General features: G+C 36.1%; 1 protein-coding gene across 7 annotated transcripts in view; it reads right to left on the minus strand.

Annotated features, from left to right (window-relative positions):
- Positions 1-321: 321 nt before the first annotated feature.
- Positions 322-23243, minus strand: part of CBLB (Cbl proto-oncogene B) — a 210630-nt gene continuing 187708 nt past the window's right edge. For all 7 annotated transcript variants that reach the window (XM_081301461.1, XM_081301460.1, XM_081301455.1 and 4 more), the window contains one exon: positions 322-3979. In XM_081301461.1, the coding sequence (XP_081157587.1) occupies positions 3720-3979 (260 nt within the window). In that variant the 3' untranslated portion in view covers positions 322-3719. The remainder of the gene's footprint in view (positions 3980-23243) is intronic.

Below are 23243 nucleotides of genomic sequence, written 5' to 3' on the forward strand. Positions count from 1 at the left end.
TTTCCAATGATTAGAAATGTCAGGTTTTTAAAGAGAGGATATAACTGTTGATTGGGAATTGTCAATTATCTAGTATTTCATCTCAAAGAACTTCGGCCTTTCCCAAATATGGTTTTTATTACTGGGAACTTTAATATAACCTTCATTTGAGTTCTTGGTATGAGGGAAGTTTATCTATTAGATTTCCTTAAAGTTACATGGTCTTGGGATTAATAACTAAATCATCTAGGATAGACACCTCACACCCCTTTGTCTAGCTAGCTATTAAATGTCTTTTTCTGAATATGAAGCATAATCACAATGTATAAATGCTCTGAAATACTTGCATTTATTTGAAAAATAAAATACCAACTCAACATTTTGTTAACGTTCATTTTATAAAATACCTTAAAAGAACAGAAAAAGTCCTCGATGGTACAAAATAACCAGAATTGAAAAAGAATGAATAAAATATAAATTAATCAAACACATAACTATTTTGCCACATTGGACAAGTTTTTCTTAAAAGGCATTAAAAAACAACAAAATGGTCATGGGGAAGAAAACACTTCACTCTCTTGCCATCTTCTTCTGGAAACTCTCATTAGAAACATAAAATTCCAGGTTATCAGGCAATACCTGTATTATTTAAAACAAACGGTAATTTGCTTCCAAATGGATGAGTTTGAAATTTTTTTTTGAAACCAGATTAGATAATTCAGTGAAAATTAAAGCTTCAAGTTGAAAATGTAAAAGGAAAAAATATGTCCAGGAAATGCTTCTGGAACTGAAAAATTTAAAAGTTCACACACCAAAAACAACTTGCAAAGGTGTCTTCATAATGTGAAATACCAAGTTAACAAATGAGCCCTTTGAGGTTACAATTGGGGCTCCATCATTAAGACTATTTGCAGTGTGGGCAGAGAAACAGACGGGGCAGAGCTAAAGGTCTTGTCGCTGCATTCATGGAAGGAATTCTAAGTTGAGCATAAAATGCTTTGATTCAATTCTAGAAAATTTGGCTGTGATTATCAGATATCTAGGGGAACATAAACCCAAAACAGATTATGGAGATAAATGTACTGAAATATTATGATAAATTGTTCTACCCCAGAAATGTCAGGATTTTAAAGAGAGGATATTTGGTTGTGGGGGTTAATATTGGTCATGATTTTGTTGTAATCTCATGAATAATAAATATTGGCTTAAAGAATAATATTACCAAATCTTAAGAATTGGGAGAAAGGTTTAACTTACTGGATTAAAGTGAAAGAAGGTTGGGAACAGGATGTCACGATATATAATAAAAAATCTGGTTTAATTTTCTCCTCAAAAAATTCTTTGAGCATGACATCATAGGCAACATGTAGCTATGAGTTTTCACCATAGTGTGACAGTTTCCCTTATTCCATTTGATATAAATTTTTGATTTATTTTACTTAATGAAAAAACTAATGGCTGCTACTGAGTACAAGATGCATAGAGATTATGGTGGAAGCTAGAAAACTATAAAAGTCCCCTTCCAAAAAAATTTAAGTCCAAATTTACTATATCATTGTCTTTTCTTTTTAATTTCTCACTGAAAATTTTCATTATTACTTGAAAACTGAATGAGAATGTACTGTTTCCTAATGTTCTTATTTTACTTCATTCTCTAAAACATCACAAAAAAAGTGGCAACTTTTGGCTTTTCGACTTCACCTATCATTGGTAAGTCATAAAAAGCCCAAAATATACAGTGCTATTCCAATGTGACATCAAAAACTGAAAAAACAAGTTAAAACTCATAACATGGAGTTCACAAAGCAAAAGAGAATTGTCAATGCTATTCTAAAAGTGTAAAAAAATGGTACTTCTCAAAGGAACAGCATCTAAGGCAAATTTAAAAATCCCCCTTTAGGGACATAACCAGCTTAGTCATCTGAAGAAATTCATACAAGAGTACAAACTATGCATGGCCTGTGAGTCCTCAAGAAAGCCAGACTGTAAAGAAAGGGTGTCACTTTGCAAAGGAATTTGCGAGTTCCCCGCCCTGGGTCAACTTGCCTGTCTGCACAAGTCTTGTACAACATTAGTTTCATCAGATCTAGCTGATGTCCTATCATGTCCTGAGGAGAGTCTCACTCTCTGATGCATTTTTTTTTTTTTAACAACACAAAAGTGATGGGTGAAGTTAAGAATGGAGTGGTTGAAAAATGCAGAAACCCACAATTTGTCCATAGTTAGAAAACTTTCTGTGGGTTCAGGCATTTTATATAGGGAGAGTTTTGTCTGTCTCATTTCTTCACTAACTTCTCATTAGGAATGGGGGGGAAAATTATTGGAAAATCCTGAGGCTATAATGAAAACCTTCCAGGTTTTGTCCATCAGAGACTTCTGCCATCAAAAATGCATATAAAAAACAACAAACCCATTATATTGGAATCAGCCTGTGAGAGTTTGTGCTTAAAAACACAGTGCCTAATAGTGCCAAGCACATTGTAGACGTTCAATAAATATTTATAGATCTATTAAAAGTAATGGTTTCTGAAGAAATCTATTTTGCAAAAAAGGCAAAATTATATTAATTTCTTTTACCTGACTGATTGAAGCAATGTGGAATAATGATTGCATCTACAAATCAAATATGAACCCGAATTTGGAAAGAGAAATTTACTAAGAATTTTGCAAAAACATTGCCACAGTAGCATTGGAACTTAACAGTGCACCAAAGATTTAATAATCCCATTGCAGTGTGAAGTGGATCCCATGGCTGTTCGAAACCAGGGTCTGATTGCACAAATAGGAAATGAAATCTGTTCCACTTTGGAAAAGATATGTCCATGATTTTATTTTTAGTTTAATATATTTTGGGGAGATGGCCTCCTGAAAGTAATGCAGGGCTAAGTATCAGGGGACCTCATTATAATTCTTCAGTATGGCATTGTCTTGTACAAGTGTATGCCTCTCACATCTGCAGTAGTTGCTTTCTCATGTTTTTTGATTTTTACAGCATTGTGGCACCCTGGGATGACAGAGACAGAACATGTGGAAAATTAAAGGTTACAAAACCTACCAAGAGAATCTCCTCTATATTACGTAAAAACCCCTTAGAAAAGGCAGTTAATTGACAAATATATGCTTTATACATTCAGGTTTTTTCCCATCTGTCAACAGTGATGGTTTCCAAAGAAAAGACTCAGTAGTGAAGACCATACACATTTTGTTTTTCTTTTTTGCATTAGTTTGATATGTTGAAAATCAGAACCTTTAAAGCATCTTGTAAATGAGAGAAATGGAACTGGACCTAGGGGTTGGGCTTGGGGCATGGATGGCAGAGACCAAAATGAAGAGGTGCTTTAGCTGCTGACATGGACAGCAAGAGTTTATGGGAAATGTTACAGCAGACCTGACCACTCTACAAAGGGTCAGTCAAGAACACAGTACAGGTATCAAAAACAAAAACAAACTTCAACTTCGTCAACTTGTAAACAAGGAAAAGCATTTCACAGATTCAAAGTTCATGGGAAGTAAACGTCTTTAAATTATTTTTGTCAGTTCAACCCTGATTTAAAAGTATGGCTAGCAAAAACAAGGAAGCCGCAGAATCAACATCCTGAGCAAGTAACAGACTTCTGTGAAGCTGCACTCTGGCCTCCCTCCCGAGATGCTCTCCCTCTTGAATTCCATCTCAATCCTCTTTCCATACTCCTGGAATATTTGTCAACTTCTTTCCGCTGTGGTATCTACAGTTCTGACTGCTATAGATTTAGACGTGGGGAGACTGGAGGAGGAAAGGCAAATTCTCGGAGGATGCTACGGGCCACTTCAACATTATTCTGGGCTATCTCTAAGGCTCTCTTCACCTCTTCAAAGGCATAACCCTCTCCCATGAGTTTTGCAATTTTTGCATCGACATTTTCCAATGCTGCCTCAGGCCCATGGGGTTTTCTGTGGTGAATTTCTGGTGCAGTCCTGCGGGGTCGTGGTTTGGGGGGTCTGGCTGGTGCTTGTGAACCATCTGTGTAGATTTTAAAGAGAGAGACCATTGAAACAGATAAAAATGAAGACATTAAAACATAATGGTGTTATTTTAAGTAAAATAATATAATTTTCCACCATCTTTACAAACTTTTACCCTTCCATTTCATTGTGAGATAGGTAATATCATTCCCATTTTGAACATTAGAGAAGTTGTGGTAGAATATGTATTTGTAGTTCGAGAAATTTATGCATTCAATTTTAGATTTCACATTTTATTTTTCAAATCATATGAAATAAGAGGTACAGAAGGAAACTACTGTCTAAAAGAGGAAGGTTTTACTTTATTTAGCTGTACAATTTGTCTTTCTGAACCCTGGCACAGGCTGTGGCTGATGGTCCCCAGAAGAGTAGTCTTGGGAAGTTTCTACCAAAAGAAACTCTCTAAGCTCATACATACACACGAGGAACACCCCCCAAACATCCTCTATCCCACCTGTGTCACAGCAGAGAAACTCAAGACACTTTTTGTATGGTCTCTTCCTGCCTAATTTTTCAGGTCTATAATTCTACGCTTTACTGAGGCTAGAGAAAAAAAAAATTAAAAGAACAGAGCAAAGGCTTTGACTTTATTAATCAACAGGTTGAACAGAATTAAACATGACACTGTGCTCAACAATTTATCCAGATTCCCACGTAGCAGGATGTGTATGAGAAAAAGAAAGGCTAGATTAAACATCAGAAGTGGAGAAATGGATTCTAGATCAGTTTCCCAATGATAGTACTTTCTCAAAGTGAAATCAATGAGATTGGTGCCCATGAATGAACAGTGTCCTTAAGAGAAAATTAATTCCAGGCCTCCTCCCCATGCAGATCCCAGGGCACGGCCTAGCTAACTGGACAGGGTATGTTCATCCCTATAGCTATATTCTGTACAGTATTTAAAAAGCCTATGTTACCAAAACGCAAAAGGATTAAATAAGAAGTCAAATTTATGCCAAACAGCTATACATTTCTAGACAAGTTTCTAGACAAGACTTTATTTAACAGCTGGCAAATGCCAAGCAACAAATCCAAGGACAAGAAGCAAAAGTAAAGTGGATCCAAGCCAAATGTCTCAGGCACAAAATGTCCCCTCTGGCTCCTGCTCTCTGCCTTGCTACCTATTCCAGTGGCTTCAGAAGGTACTGTACACTGACTGATATTTCCAATAATAATCAATTTAAGTCATAAAAATTGATTATTTAAAAAGAAAATATGAAATAATGTGTCTAAAGACATGGATGATATTTTTTTCCATGAAAAGGTAACTAAAAAAACAAAAATTATCCCATTCACAATTCTGGCAATATCAGCATTACCTACATAAAAATAAAAGCACCAGGATTAACATATTTGTTTCTACATGAAATTAGATAATAGCCTTATTTTTAATTTTTTGCTTCGAGGATAGTATCTAGTTTTAAAAAATATCAGAACTATAGGAAATGTATTTTAAAGTCTGCTCATATACAAGAACATGCAATTCCTTGATCTCACTAAAATCTATATGGTTTTGCCTCTGTAATTAAACATCTGAAATCATTATGGTCTGTTAAATTGCATTTTTAGTAGGTTTTGTGATTCCATTCATTTTTCTATTAAATATTTTCATTACCAGGCAGAGATGAACAATAAATTATACTTTGGTTTTAATCATGTTAAAAAATGCTTATAAATTCTAGTAAGTTTTCCTTTAATCAACCATCATGAAATTCATATGTTGAAATCATTTGTTCTGAGGTACTTTTGAGGAAAGAAAAGCATCTAGACTTACACACAAGTCATAAATACCTTGTATCCTGCTGGTAATTTTCTAAGAGATCTCTAATACTACTATTTTGATTTTGTACAAATTACTGAGAGGCACACACATGTCATGCATGTATAAAAGGAACAGTTAACATTCAACTGAAGTGAGAAAGATACTATGGCAGCTAGAGACACATCTAATAGCATAATTGGCAACTGTTAAGAATTATGACTTTGTTTGATAAACATGTGTATCTCTGATCTTGGCAGATAACACTGAAAAATAACTTATCAGCCAGACCAAGAAAAGCAAGAACCTGAGAGGAGAAGGTGGCTGACTAGAGGAGCCCAGCACTGGTATCCTCCACAAAGAACCAAAGTGATTCATGTATCGCTGCATTCTGAGGCAAGTGACTATGGAAGAATGCTGGAAAGCAGCAAGAAAGAGGCTGGAATATTGTAATTCAGAGAGCTGGGACAAAACCTTAGTAAGAAACACAAAATATGCTGGCATCTGCAGCCTCAGCTCCACGCCCATGGGAGGAGGAGTCTCCCATTTGTAGAGATAAGGGTAGCAATCCTGGCTACTGGAAAGGTTCACATTCCTCAAAGGCCTGTAACTCACTTAGATAAGTAACCTAAAATCTGCAAGGTAGCTAGCTTTGCCTTCAAAAAAGTTCTCACATCATTTCCTGGTGACCCACTGAGTGCTGTAACCAAGAGACATCTGAGAAGGGAGCTATTTTCTGGGTTTGAACTGCTTAAGGGGTCAGAAACCTTGTGCAGTCCCATTTCCAGATTTTCCAAAGACATTTCACTGCAGTGGCTTGGAGAACAGCTGCCTTGCAAACCCAATTTAACTCTGAGTGACTCTGACCCATGCCTGCTTGGTGCCCTGCAGGGGATTGGTGTTGAGAGAGAGGGAATGGAGTGCACCATGCTTGGGATTAGGGTGCTTGCTCTCTTAGATCAAGAATGAGGCCAGACATGTGTGAACTTAAGTCAGTGCCAGGACTAAAGGCAGGTACAGTGTGTCCTTCCCCCTGTGCTGAGCGTTCTGTTGCCTGTTGATGATGGGGCAGGAAGCTAACACTGGGATTCCCTCTGCTGCTGCCCCCACAAAGGCATGCTGGGGGGGCCTGAACAACTCTACTGCTTCAGCTTTTGCCCCACCCAGGGGTGCCAAGTGCAATTTTGCTCCTCTATGGTTGAGGTTATACTCTTAGACTGGGGTACTACCACAGCAAGATCAGTGAAGAATACCACAGTTCTGCTGCCACTCTACCTATGCAGCCACCTTCTGTCTGTGTACCATATCTGACCATGCATGGCTGTCAGGACTGCTTGTGAGCACCAGAGAGGGGATGTTGCAGTTGCCACCACCACTTCTCCCTGTGCAGCATCTAGGTCCCCACCACTGACTGGTAGAAGACAGTGCTAGAGGCTTCTCTTATTATAGGGACATCCATCCAGTGATCAGCCCACACCCATTATTTTCTACACCATGCGTGCCTGAGCTGCCAGGATGTCCCCACTTTTTTTGTGGTCTGTGGTGACAATGAGTCTCTCCAACTCCAATATGGCACACCCTGCCCAAACTCACTAATAACTGCCAATGAAACCACAGGGAGATTAGATTAGGGTGTCAAACTAGAAACAAAGCCAACACTGCATATCAAACCAATCCCAAGACACACCTTCATGAGAAAGCCACTTACTAAGAAGACTCTGTAGAAGTGATAGTTGTACATCTGGTAGATCAGATATCTCTATCACCTCTATCAATGCAGGAACACAAGAAATTTTAAAACACAGGTAATATGTCTCCAAAAGAACATAATAACTCTTTAGTAACAGATTCCGAATCTGTTATGAATGAAATGCATGAAATGCCTGAGGAAAAAAAAAATTAAAAAATGATTGTAAAAATGCCGAAAGAGATCCAAGAGAATATAGATAAATAATTAAGTTAAGTAAGGAAGGTGGTGCAAAGATATGAATGAGGAACCAAGGAAAGAAGTAGAGATTCTGTAAAAGAACCAAATAGAAATCTTGGAAATGAAATTCTCTAGTAAGATTTCTAGTAAAATCTTCAACAATAGATTAGATCAAGCAAAAGAAAGAATATCAAAACTTAAAGACTTTTTTTTTGAAGTATACCATTAAGATGATGTGGGTTATATATTCATTCAAAATCACTTTGGGACATTATTAAATGAACAAACATTAGCATTTTTCTGGAATACTCAAAGGTAATAAGAAAAATGTTAAGAGCCTAGAAAACTTATTCAATGAAATAATTGTAGAAAACTTCCCTAATGTTGGGAAAGATATTAATGTTCACATCCAGATGAACCCAAACAGACATGCTCTGGTAAAGATCTCTTCTGGTCATATTATATTCCATCAAGTATAAGACAAAGAAATTAACATCTCCAAGAGCAAAATGTCAAATCACATTTAAAGGCATTCCATTAGAATAATAGAAAATTTCTTAGCAGAAGCCTCGCAGGAGGGAATGGAGTGACATACTCCATGTTCTGAAAGAAAGTAATTAATAACCACAATTACTATACCCAGTAAGGTACCTTCAAAAATAGAGAAATAAAGATGTACCAAGATAAGCAAAAACTGAGGGAAATCATGACCAGCAGACCAGCCTTACCAAAGATACTGAAGGGAGTTCTACACCCAGAAGTGGAAGAAAGATAACTACCATGATGAGAATATGTGACAGTATACATCCCTGTAGAAGACAGATCAGAGAAGAGAATCAAACATTATCAATACAATAAGTCATCAAACACAAAGAATATTCAAAATAACCAGAACATCAACAAAATGATTAGAATAAGTCCCTACTTATCAATAACCTTGAATATAAACATGTTAAAATTTCCAATTAAAAGATACAGATTGTCCAAATAGATAAATTGTCAACAGTATGTTGCCTAGAAGAAAATCACTTCACAACAAAGACATAGAAACATAGACTGAAAATGAAAGGATGGAAAGAGTATTTTAAGCAAATGGAAATCTAAACTGAGCAAGAATGGCTATATTTACATATGACAAAATGACTTTTAAGACAAAAACTGCAAAAAGGTCACTATATAATGATCAAAGGATCAATTCAGCAAGAAAATCTAATAACTGTAAATCTATATGCACCCGATATTGAAGTAACCAACTTTATAAAACAAATACTATTTAGATTTAAAGGGAAAGAAATGTTCCAAAACAATGGTGGGGGATTTAAACACCCCACATTTATCAACAGGCATATCACCAGAAAAATATCCACAAATAAGGAATTATACTACAGATTAAATGGACTTAGACATTTACAGATTTATTGCACTCTATCCAATAGCTGAGAAACACATTCTTTTTAACAGCACATGGAACTTTAGATCTCAAAACAAGTTGAACAAATAAAAAAAAATGAAATCATATCCTGTATCTTTCCTGATCACAATGGAATAAAACTAGTAGTCAACAACAAAAGAAATTTTAGATGAGTCAAGACCATACCACTGACACTGAGCCCGGATTGGCTCAATTCAAGCTCCCATTCGCCTGCTTCCCGCAGACAAACAGCTGTGACTCAGCACTAATCCATCCGGCTGAAACAACTGGTCAGCCCTTCTCATCCTACAGAGGTAAATGCCTACCGAGCCTTCATAGGTAGTGGCCACAGGTTTGAAACGGGGTTTGGGAGAGACAGTAAGGACCCACCCGTTGCATTGGGAAACGAACTGTCTCCATTTGCAAGAGATACCACCATGGCAGAGAACTGACGTCATCAGACTGCGGCGGAGGAAATAACTTCATTGAAACCTGCGGCTACAGGTGTGTAATTCCCTAGCCTTCCCTCTCCACACATCGGGGAAACCTTAAGGGCTCCTCCCAGCTCTCCTGTCAGGGCCCCTCCCAGCTCTCCCATGAGCACGATAGCCAGACCGAGGGAATCAGAGGTGGCACGGACCCGCGGTGCGGAACTACCGCTCCCACCAGTGCTGACAGCTGAGGTCTCTTGCACCAGCTACCGGGGGCGTGGCTACCGGAGGGCAAGTAAAATTCGCTGAGGATTCTCAGCCCCAAGCTCTGCAAACTTAGGATCTGAGGGAATGGCAAACAGGGAGAGTGTGCCCAGTCCTTCATGAAAACAGGGCTCCCGGGAGCAACAGACCTGGCGTGTAGCCAGTATTGTGGTGAGCGGCACCTGTGAGAGGGGCCTGGCTAGAGAAAAAGTGGGAAGTGACTAGACACAAGAGGAGGCCCTAGGCACTCAGGATTAGAGACTTGCCCAGTCTGGGAGAAGCTGCTGCACAGTGATTGGTTCCCGCGTATTGACAGAAGAAACCTGGCTGGTGGGCACAGCACCACCTACTGGAAGAGAAGTTAATCAAACTCTAAGACTGCATTTACTAGTTTTTTTTTTCTTTTTTTTTTTTTTTGATTTGGGTTTTTCTTTCATTTTCATTTTTCTTTCTTGTTTTTTAAAATTTTTTTTTACACTTTTTTAAATTTTTTTCTTCTAATTTTAATTTTATTTTTTTTATTATTTTTTTTAAAATTTTTTTTATTTCCTATTTTTTTCTTCTTTTGTCTTTTCATTTCTATTCAATTATCTTATCCCCCCTTCCTTGAATTCTACCTGCTTACTCTCATTCTCTTTAGTGACTTCTTCCCTTCCCTTATAATACCTTTCCTCCCAAGCATCTAATAAATTTATAGGAGTAAACAGTAACTCATCAGTCAAACAGAACAAGAAGTAACATGAGCAGCTTCAAAAAGCAAGGAAGAAAAGGAGTACATACAATGCAGGACAGCCTAAATATTCAGGAGGACCTAGAGTCATCAGAAAAATGGTCATATAAAGAACTCAAGGAACACCTTAGACAGATGGAATGGAACCTTAAAGAGGATATGAGACAGCAAATTCAAGCAGTGAAAGAACACATAGAGAATGAATTACATAAACAGATAAAAGACGAAGTTAAGCATCTTTATCAGGAGATACAGATTATAAAAAATAAACAATAATTCTAGAAATGAAGGAAACGATAAACCAAATTAAAAACTCAATTGAGAGTATCACTAACAGAATGGAGCAAGTAGAAGCCAGAACGTCAGATAATGAAGACAAAATATATCATCTTGAAAACAGTCTAGCCAACTCAGAAAGGCTGGTAAAAAATCACGAGAAAAACATCCAAGAGTTATGGGATAACATAAAAAAAACAAACTTACGAGTCATCGGGATAGAAGAAGGTACAGAGATTCAAACCAAGGGAATGAGTAACCTGCTGAATGAAATAATTACAGAAAACTTTCCAGAAATAAAAAAGGAAACAGATATACAAATTGAAGATGCATACAGGACACCGAGCACACAAAATCACAGTAGACCAACGCCAAGACACATTGTTATGAAGATATCCAATACACAGAACAAAGAGAAAATATTAAAAGCTACAAGAGAAAAGAGGCAGATTACATTCAGGGGTAAACCAATAAGGGTAACAACGGATTTTTCATCACAGAGGCTGAAAGCAAGAAGGTCCTGGAACAACGTATTTCAAACACTGAAAGACAATGGATGCCAACCAAGAATTCTGTATCCAGCAAAATTAAGCTTCAGGTATGACAACGAAATAAAAATCTTTCATGATAAACAAGAGTTAAAAGAATTTGCAGCCAGAAAACCAGCATTGCAAAGCATTTTGAGCAAAACACTACACGAGGAAGAAATGAAAAACAATAACCAAAACCATCAGTAGGAAGTGCCTCGGTAAAGAGAGAGAGCGAGGGGAAGGATAATCATGGAGAAACAAACTAAATTTTTTAAAACAAGGATAAATAATCAAACGTGGATGGAAGTACAAACCATATATCAATAGTAACTCTGAATGTTAATGGCTTAAACTCTCCAATAAAGCGACATAGGCTGGTATCATGGATTAAAAAGACAAATCCAACAATATGCTGCCTCCAGGAGACACATGTGATTGGAAAAGACATACACAGGCTGAAGGTGAAAGGATGGGAAAAAATATACCACGCACACGGTCCTCGTAAGCAAGCAGGGGTGGCCATCCTCATATCAAATAAAATCGACTTCAAGACTAAGTTAATCAAAAGGGATAAAGAAGGACATTATATACTGTTAAAAGGAACCATTCACCAACAAGACATTACAATTATCAATATTTATACACCAAATCATGGTGCTGCGACATTCATAAAACAAATTCTCCTCAAGTTCAAGAATCAAATAGACCAACACAATAATTATGGGTGACTTCAACACACCTCTCTCACCATTGGACAGATCCTCCAAACAAAAGTTCAATAAAGAAACTATAGAACTCAATATCACAATCAATAACCTAGACTTAAGTGACATATAAAGAATATATCAACCATCATCAAATGGATATGCTTTTTTCTCAGCAGCACATGGATCCTTCTCAAAAATAGACCATATATTATGCCATAGGGCAACCCTCAGTAAATATAAGGGGATGGAGATAATACCTTGCATTTTATCTGATCATAATGGAATGAAACTGGAAATCAATGATAAAAGAAGGAAGGAAAAATCCTACATCACATGGAAAATGAACAATGTTACTGAATGATCAGTGTGTTACAGAAGACATAAAGGAGGAAATCAAAAAATTCTTAGAGATAAATGAAAATATAGACACAACATATCGGAATCTATGGGACACAATGAAAGCAGTTTTAAGAGGAAAATTCATCGCCTGGTGGTCATTCCTCAAAAAAAGAAAAAAACCAACAAATAAATGAGCTCACACTTCATCTCAAAGCCCTAGAAAAGGAAGAGCAAAACAACAGCAAATGTAGCAGAAGGCAAGAAATAATTAAAATCAGAGCGGAAATCAATGAAATTGAAACAAAAGAAACTATTGAAAAAATTAACAAAACTAAAAGTTGGTTCTTTGAAAAAATAAATAAGATCGACAGACCTTTAGCCATTCTAACGAAGAGAAGGAGAGAACTCAAATTACTAACATACGGGATGAAAAAGGCAATATCACAACAGATGCTACAGAAATACAGAAGACAATTAGAAATTATTTTGAAAACCTATATTCCAATAAAATAGAAGATAGTGAAGACATCGATAAAGTTCTTAAGTCATACGATTTGCCCAAACTGAGTCAGGAGGATACACACAATTTGAACAGACCAATATCAATGGATGAAATTGAAGAAGCCATCAAAAGACTACCAACCAAGAAAAGCCCAGGACCGGATGGGTATACAGCGGAGTTTTACAAAACCTTTAAAGAAGAATTAATACCAATACTTTTCAAGTTATTTCAGGAAATAGAAAAAGAGGGAGCTATTCCAAATTCATTCTATGAGGCCAACATCACCCTGATTCCGAAACCAGACAAAGACACCTCAAAGAAAGAAAACTACAGACCAATATCTCTAATGAACCAAGATGCAAAAATCCTCAATAAAATTCTGGCAAATCGAATACAAAAACACATCAAAAAATTTGTGCACCATGATCAAGTAGGATTCATCCCTGGGATGCAAGGATGGTTCAATATACGGAAATCAATAAATGTTATTCACCACATCAATAGACTTAAAGATAAGAACCATATGATCATCGACAGACGCAGAGAAAGCATTCGACAAAGTACAGCATCCCTTTATGTTCAAAATATTAGAAAAACTAGGGATAACAGGAACTTACCTTGACATTGTAAAAGCTATCTATGCTAAGCCTCAGGCTAGCATCATTCTGAATGGACAAAAGTTAAAGGCATTCCCTCTAAAATCTGGAACAAGACAGGGATGCCCTCTATCATCACTTCTATTCAATATAGTTCTTGAAACACTGGCCAGAGCAATTAGACAGACGAAAGAAATTAAAGGCATAAAAGTAGGAAAAGAAGAACTTAAATTATCACTATTTGCAGATGACATGATTCTATACCTAGAAGACCCAAAAGGGTCTACAAAGAAACTACTAGAACTAATAAATGAATTCAGCAAAGTGGCAGGATATAAAATCAACACGCATAAATCAAAGGCATTTCTGTATATCAGCGACAAAACTTCTGAAACGGAAATGAGGAAAAACACTCCATTCACAATATCCTCAAAAAAAAAAAATAAAATACTTGGGAATCAACCTAACAAAAGAGGTGAAAGATTTATACAATGAAAACTACAGAAACCTAAAGAGAGAAGTAGAAGAAGATCTTAGAAGATGGAAAAATATACCCTGTTCATGGATAGGCAGAACTAACATCATCAAAATGGCGATATTACCAAAAGTTCTCTATAGGTTTAATGCAATGCCAATCAAAATCCCAACGGCATTTCTTGTAGATATAGATAAAGCAATCATGAAATTCATATGGAAAAATAAAAGACCGAGAATAGCAAAAGCAATTCTAAACAGGAAGTGTGAATCAGGCAGTATAGCGATACCAGATTTCAAACTATATCACAGAGCAATAGTGACAAAACCAGCATGGTACTGGTACCAAAACAGGCGGGCGGACCAATGGTATAGAATAGAGGACACAGAGACTAATCCACAAAGTTACAACTATCTCATATTTGATAAAGGGGCTAAAAGCATGCAATGGAGGAAGGATAGCATCTTCAACAAATGGTGTTGGGAAAACTAGAAATCCATATGCAACAAAATGAAACTGAATCCCTTTCTCTCGCCATGCACAAAAGTTAACTCAAAATGGATCAAGGAGCTTGATATCAAATCAGAGACTCTGCGTCTGATAGAAGAAAAAGTTGGCTCCGATCTACATATTGTGGGGTCGGGCTCCAAATTCCTTAATAGGACACCCATAGCACTAGAGTTAATAACAAGAATCAAAAAATGGGACTTACTTAAACTAAAAAGTTTTTTCTCAGCAAGAGAAACAATAAGAGAGGTAAGGGGCTGGGGATGTGGCTCAAGCGGTAGCGCGCTCGCCTGGCATGCGTGCGGCCCGGGTTCGATCCTCAGCACCACATACCAACAAAGATGTTGTGTCCGCCAAGAACTAAAAAATAAATATTAAAAATTCTCTCTCTCTCTCTCTCTCTCTCTCTCTCTCTCCCACTCTCTCTTTAAAAAAAAAAAAAATGAGAGGTAAATAGGGAGCCTACATCCTGGGAACAAATTTTTACTCTGCACACTTCAGATAGAGCCCTAATATCCAGAGTATACAAAGAACTCAAAAAATTAGACAATAAGATAACAAAAAACCCAATCAACAAATGGGCCAAGGACCTGACTTCTCAGAGGAGGATATACAATCAATCAACAAGTACATGAAAATATGCTCACCATCTCTAGCAGTCAGAGAAATGCAAATCAAAACCACCCTAAGATACCATCTCACTCCAGTAAGATTGGCAGCCACTATGAAGTCAAACAACAACAAGTGCTGGTGAGGATGTGGAGAAAAGGGTACACTTGTACATTGCTGGTGGGACTGCAAATTGGTGCGGCCAATTTGGAAAGCAGTTTGGAGATTCCTGGGAAAGATGGGAATGGAACCACCATTTGACCCTGCTATTGCCCTTCTCGGACTATTCCCTGAAGACCTTAAAAGAGCATGCTACAGGGATACTGCCACATCGATGTTCATAGCAGCACAATTCACAATTGCTAGACTGTGGAACCAACCCAGATGCCCTTCAATAGATGAATGGATAAAAAAAATGTGGCATCTATACACAATGGAGTACTATGCAGCAATAAAAAAATGACAAAATCATAGAATTTTCAGGGAAATGGATGGCACTAGAGCAGATTATACTTAGTGAAGCTAGCCAATCCCTAAAAAACAAATACCAAATGTCTTCTTTGATATAATGAGAGCAACTATGAACAGAGCAGGGAGGAAGAGCAGGAAGAAAAGATTAACATTAAACAGAGACATGAGATGGGAGGGAAAGGGAGAGAAAAGGGAAATTGCATGGAAATGAAGGGAGACCCTCATTGCTATACAAAATTACATATAAGAGGTTGTGAGGGGAATGGGAAAATAAACAAGGAGAGAAATGAATTACAGTAGATGGGGTAGAGAGAGAAGATGGGAGGGGAGGGGAGGGGGGATAGTAGGGGATAGGAAAGGTAGCAGAATACAACAATTACTAGTAGGGCATTATGTAAAATTGTGGATGTGTAACCGATGTGATTCTGCAATCTGCATTTGGGGTAAAATTGGGGGTTCATAACCCACTTCAATCTTATGTATGAAATATATGTCAAGAGGTTTGTAATGTTGTGAACAACCAATAAAAAAAAAAGACCATTAAAAAAAAGAAATTTTAGATAGTATAACAAATGAGTGGAGACTGCACAAAAGACTTCTGAATGAATGCTGGGGTCATCAATGAAGTCACAGGGAAATTTAAAAATTTCTCAAATGAAAATGGAAACATATACTAAAACTTGTTTGATGCAGTAAAAGTGGTATTATTAGGGAAGTGTATATCATCAAAAAATTTCAAATAAACAACTTAAGAGATACATTAAGTTGTGTATTATGTTAAGGTTTTGAAAAAGCAAAACAAACCCAAACTCAAATTCAGAAGGAAACAATAAATATCAAAACCAATGTAAACAAAATAGAGACTAAACAAGCAATAATAAAGACAAATAAAACAATTGGTTCTTTGAAAACATAAACAAAATCAACAAACTTTTAGCTGGAATAATCAAGAAAGATGAGAGAGCATCCAAATAAATTAGAGACAAAAACAAGACATTACATCAACCAAAACTACAGAAATGCAAAGACTCATCAGGGATTATTATGAAAAACTAAGCTTACAAACTGGAAAAACCTAGAAGAAATGGACAAATGTCTGGATATAGATGACCCACAAAAACTGACATGAAGACATAAAAATATGAATAGGTAATAACAAATAATGAAACTGAATAGATAATAAAAAGTTCAACAAAGAAAAGCCCAGAGCCAAACTTTAAATGAGAAGTACTGATATCAATTTTCCCCAAAGTATTGCAAAGAACTGAAATGGAGGGAACCCTTCCAAACTCATTCTTTAAAGCCATAAATCCATTACCTTAACCAGACAAGGACACAACAAAGAACACAGACACATATCTCAGAAGAACAAAGATGTAAAAATTGTTAACAAAGGCCTATCAAATTGAATTCAATAGCAGGTCAGAATGTCATTCACCAAGAGCAAGCTGTTTTCATCCTAGGGATGCAAGAATGGTTCAACACATGCAAATCAACAAACAATATATCACATCAACAGAATAAAGGATTAAAATCATGATTATTGCAACAGATGCAGAAAAAGCATCTGATAAAACTTGGCATCCTATCATGAGAAAAGCCCGGAACAAATTAGGGATGGAAAAACTGTTTATTAACAAAATAAAGGCTCTCTCTGACAAACCTACAGCCAACTTCATCCTGAAAGGAGAAAAGCTGAAAACACTAATTTCCTCTAACATTAGGAGCAAGACATGTATATCCATTCTCACCACTCTTATTCAGTATAATATTAAAGGTTTTAGGCAGAGCAATTAGGCAAGACAAAGAAATAAAAGACATAAAAGAGGAACGGAAGAAGTCAAATTATCCTTTTTTGTATGGGACACCATTACAGACACAGAAAAACCTAAGAAGACTATTAGAACTTATAAACAAATTCAGTAAAGTAATAGGATACAAATGTCAACATACAAAACCCTTTTTGTTTTTGTATATATCAACAATCAATTTGATGAAATCAAAATAGCTTTAAAAAAATACCTAGGGTATTTAAAAAAATACCTAGGGGGTAAACTTAACCAAGGAAACAGAAGACCTCTACAATGAAAATTACAAAAAAATGAGCACACACACACAGGAAAAACCTCACATGTTCATAGACTTGAAGAATTAATATTGTTAAAATGTCCATACTATCCAAACCAATCTATAGCTTCAAAGCAATCCATACCAAAACATTAATGACATTCTTCATAGAACTAGAAAAAACAATCCTAAAATTTATATGGAAATACAAAAAACCCTGAACAGCCAAAGCAATCTTGAACAAAAAAAGACAAAGCTGGAGGCATCACTCTTGACTTCAAGTCATACTGAGATCCACAGGAAGCAAAACAGCAAGATTTTGGCATAAAAACAAACACACAGACCCATGGAATAGAAAAGCAATCAAAGAAATAAACCTATGCCTCTAGAGCCAACGAACTGACACAAGCACAAAAACATATGTTAGAGAAAGGAGAGCCTCAACAAATGGAGAGGACTGAAACTTGACCCGTTTCTTATCATATGCAAAAACCAACTCAAAAACTCTGAAACTACTGGGAAGAAAAAATATAGGGGAACAACTTCAAGACAGGGAATAATTTTCTGAATGGGACTCCAATGCATAAGAAACCAATTCAAAAACTAACAAATGGGCTGACACCAAACTAAAAAGCTTTTGCATAGCAGAAGGAACAACAAAGTAGAGTCAACCTACAGAATGGGAATATCTGTCAACTATTTATCCAATAAAGGATTAACATAAAAAGCACATAAACATAAAAAACAAATAATAAAAAAAATGAGCGAATGATCTGAGTGGCTACTTCTCAAAAGAAGAAATACAAATGGCCACCAAGTATATTAAAAATATTTGGTATTATTAGCCATCAGAGAAATCCAAATCAGAACTATGATGAGATATAGGTCACTCCAGTTAGATGGAAAATTATCAAACAACAAACAAAAATAGCAGGAGAGGAGAATGTAGAAAATGAACTTTTCAATACCACTGGTGAGAATGCAAACTAGTACAGCCAATATGGAGAATAGTATGGAGGTTCCTCAAAAAACTAAAAATAGAACTCTCATGATCAAGTTGTCCCACTCCTGGGTATATAGTCAAAGTAAATGGAATCAGCATACCAAAGAGACACCAACAGACCCATGTTTATGGCAGTACTATTCACAATAGCTAAGATATGGAATTAGCCTAGGTACCCAGCAACAGATGAATGGATAAAGAAACTGTTACCCCCCCCCACACACACACACAACATACACACACACACAATTTGAGTATTATTCATCCATAAAGAATGAAAATCTGTCATTTGCAGCAAAATGAATGGAACTGGAAGGTACTGTTAAGTGAAATAAGTCAAACCGAAAGACAAGTACTTCACATTCACTCACATGTGAAAACAACAACAACAAAGATCTTAAGTAAAATAGGGATAACTAGGATTGGGAAAGGGTGGGGATGAGGTGAAACAGGATGTTGAATTTGATCAGTACACTGCACATATGGAAATGTCACAATGAACCCCATTAATATATATACAGAACCTGTCTATATGGCTGTTCATGATGATAGTATTTTTGAACTCCAATGAAAATGACACCATATCAAAACAAGTCCGAGAAAACTTAGGGCCAAAGGATACAAAGAGTACATCTTCCTGGAGTACTCAAAGATGTGAGGACATTAATATGCTTTAGTTACTGAAATGCAAATGTACTAAGGAGTGAAGTGTAGGGCTTGCATGAATTTTTGTAATAAAACAGACTTGGAAGCCATTTCTTGCAGGCAGCTGTCTACTTTTAGCTAACACTTGTATTGTTCACAGTTAACACTTGTTTGGGGGAAGAAAGGTTTGAAAAGCCCTGGTTTAAAAGTAAATCTTGGTTCAGTTTTCATTGTTTGAACATTTGGAAAAGCAAAGAGAAAAGCTTTGAATGATACAGGAAATAGACTGATGTAAAACATGGCTGGAATACTACCTAGAATGATTTTTCTAGGTCATGCATACTAGATAGGAGCAGCACGATCCTCAAAGAACTAAAAATTGGTTCTTGTAGGATGAACAAAAAACAATCACAGGTGATAAAATGGTGTGTGACCCTCCAAAGAATCCATAGCACATGGAGATCAAGCATGTCAGTGGCATTGAACTTTATTTGTTATGGGGGCAGGGAATAATCAGGAAAAACAAATTTCCACATATTCCTCTTATGCAGACTGTGGTGTAAAAAAAAAGTCAGTCCCACTTGTGGGTATCTACATAATCTACAGATAGGAGTCAATGGAACTTCCACTTCAGTGGTGTTCTTATTTCTTCCTTCATTATCTAAACTTTGCCCTGTCCCCATATTTTGAAAGATGTGTCTAAGAAGCAAATGCTACTATATTGACTAATTACATTTTTCATTTTCTACTTGCTATACTAAGTCCTGTTTAGCCATAACTATCAATCCAGTTTCTGTATTTCTAGACAAAAGCCAAGGTCTTTAATGTCTTAAGCTTTCTTCCATAAAAAGTTAGGGTTTCGGTTAGACTTTTAAAATACTACAGTAGTGTTTGACAGCACATAAAAATGATAAACTATCATACAATAATTTAAATGACATTTATTAAAAAATTAATGATGTGGCAAGATATTTATGATACTATGTTAAATGTAATTGAGATAGAATTGCCATATTGTGTATGATCTTAACTATGTAAAAATGTGCATGAACAGAACATTAGAAAAGAGTGCTCCAAAATAGAAATAATGCTGCTTATTGATGATAGGGTTATAAGTGACTACTTTTTCCTACTGATTTTTTTGTAATTCCATTTTATGTCCCAATGTACATGTACTACTTTTATAATTCATAAAATGACCACCAAAATGAAATAGACTCAGATCCCCTCTGTTAGTTTTATAGATCTGAGCTGCTCACAGTGACAGATTTTGCTAATGTTGAAAGTACTGGAAGCACGTAGGCTTTTTTAAGGTCATGTGAAAATGACCAGAATCCAGGTTTTGAAATCACTGTACAGTTCTATCCCCTGTGTGAAGTGAAGCCATGATTTCCAGTTGAGATTTTTGCAAAGATGACTACAAAATATTGTGGTAATATAAAATTTACATTACATCCTTCAGTTTTCTTTTAATCTAGTAAAGGAAATATAGTATTAAAATTAATTCTGGGCTGGGGATGTGGCTCAAGCGGTAGCGCGCTCGCCTGGCATGCGTGCGGCCCGGGTTCGATCCTCAGCACCACATACCAACAAAGATGTTGTGTCCGCCGAGAACTAAAAAATAAATATTAAAAATTCTCTCTCTCTCTCTCTCTCCTCTCTCTCACTCTCTCTTTAAAAAAAAAATTAATTCCTTTTATAATGAGATCTACTATGAGATATATTGGTCAATGAGATATTTCACTGGTTACAAACATAATTAATACATGTTGCATAAAATTCTAACATCATTTTCAAGTGAAACATTGAACTTCCTTATAAATACTAATGCTATGAAAAATCGTCAAGGTTAATTTTGTTCAGCACAAGAACTATAGATTTTTTAAAGAATTCAAACTCTAGCAAAATATAATTATAAGCAAAAGGCAAACTAAACATTTTGTAAAAAGTTTAACAGAGATATTATAGATATGGCTATTTGTTACATGGATGAATAACATACCCATGTAAAAGTAGCAAAAAATTTGCCCAATATATATTATGTTATATGTGAATTTAATACTGGTTAGTTAAGTATATCATAAACATAATCAGAATAAGATTTATGTGATTAAATATAAATAGTTAACTTTAAAAATCTTGAAGAAAATTATAAAATATTTTCTCTGGGAAGAATAAAACATTTGGAAGGCTCTTTTGTACATGTAGACATGCATGTATGTGCACACATTATATTTAGATAAGACAGATATTTTTATATTAATGAAACTGTATTTTGGAATTCTTTAGAAATATTCTTCACAGAAACATATCCATAAATAAGTTATTAAGAATTATTTAGCTATCTATAAAAGATAATCGAAATTGAATTTATAAAGTGCAACAATCACACCAGAATTCTCATTTTTTTCTTCTTCTTTTTTTTTTTAATTTTTATTTTATTTTTTTTTAAAGAGTGAGTGAGAGAGGAGAGAGAGAGAGAGAGAGAATTTTTAATATTTATTTTTTAGTTCTCGGCGGACACAACATCTTTTGTTTGTATGTGGTGCTGAGGATCGAACCCGGGCCACACGCATGCCAGGCAAGCGCGCTACCACTTGAGCCACATCCCCAGCCCCCAGAATTCTCATTTTTAAGAGACTTTGGTAAAAACAGATTAGTTACTACAAAGTAAGGCAACTGGAATCCTGAAAGCACATAGCATCCTCTCATCCAGTCTCAGGTTGTGAATGGAAAGACTTAATTCAGAGAGCCAGCACAAGTTCTGTGCTTGTGTGAAATGTATCAGTGGACAGCCAGATAGCCCAGTGAGCTGTATGTGTGTGCAAATACAAGTTGGAAATCAAGTTTTTTTAATTTTCTTTTGTGTTTGTGAAGACAGTTTATAGAGCATATTGAAATATTTATTGTTATAGCTATATGAGGCCCTCAGAGTAATCATCAGTACTATTTTTATTGCTTAGGCAAAAACTAGATCAGGCTTCTTCTAAATGGCTATGTGGGGATATTTCAGCAAGGTTTTTGTTACTCAAAAGTTCTTCCTGAAATTCTTAGTGTAATGCTAATTGGGTTTTGTATCCCTGGGAATCATACATGTGAGTGCTGTTTTTCTGGGCTCCACAACACTTATATAATATAAAGAAAACAGTAAAGTAACTGTGAAAATAACACTGTGGCCACAATTCTTTCCATAACTTGAGTATGTTTTTTTCAATCCAGAGTTGGTGGTGTTGAAAATGTCATTTTAAATCAGTCGTGATAATTTTCTCAAAATTGTATCTTAATGTTATTTCCTTAAAGGATTTGCTTTTTCTTTTATATGATATCATCTCTCTTTGATTTTAATGACTTATTATCAAATCTATCATTTTGAATAGAACTATAGGCCTCGCATGGATATACCTGAAACCTGAGAAACTAAAATAAACTGGTAAGAGAACATGAAAGGTTAGTAACATTTTCTATGTTATCCTGAATTATATGCAAAAGTTAAAACATGGAAAACTATAGAGGGAATTCTGCATACCTCATGTATGATCATCTACCCACTCATATACGTACCCATCCATCCATCCATGCATCCATTCGTCCTTCAGTTATTTACCCATCACCTTTCTATCCACCCAAGAAACATGTGCTAGGCATGCTTTTGGATATCTGGGGCTACAGCAGTGCTATGGACTGAATGTTCATGTCCATTGAAGTCTTTATGGTGATTATGTAATAAAGGTGGAGCCTCCCTGCAAGGAATTAATGTCCCCGTAAGAGACCCCAGAGCATTCCTTTGCTGTTGCAAGGACACAGGGAAAAGATGATCACGTATATAAGAGGAAGAAAGCCCTTTCCAGACCCCAAACACCAGTACCTTGATTTTGGACTTCCCAGTCTCCAGAAATGTGAGAAATGAGTTTGATTTTTAAGCTACCTTCATCTACAGTATTCAGGTACAGTAGCTCCAGCTAAGGCAAGCAACAGACCAAATAACATGCCTATCTTCAAAATGTACTTTAGCA

This window comes from Spermophilus citellus (genome assembly GCF_964194105.1).
Source record: "Spermophilus citellus genome assembly, chromosome: 7".
Taxonomy (NCBI): Eukaryota; Metazoa; Chordata; class Mammalia; order Rodentia; family Sciuridae; genus Spermophilus; species Spermophilus citellus.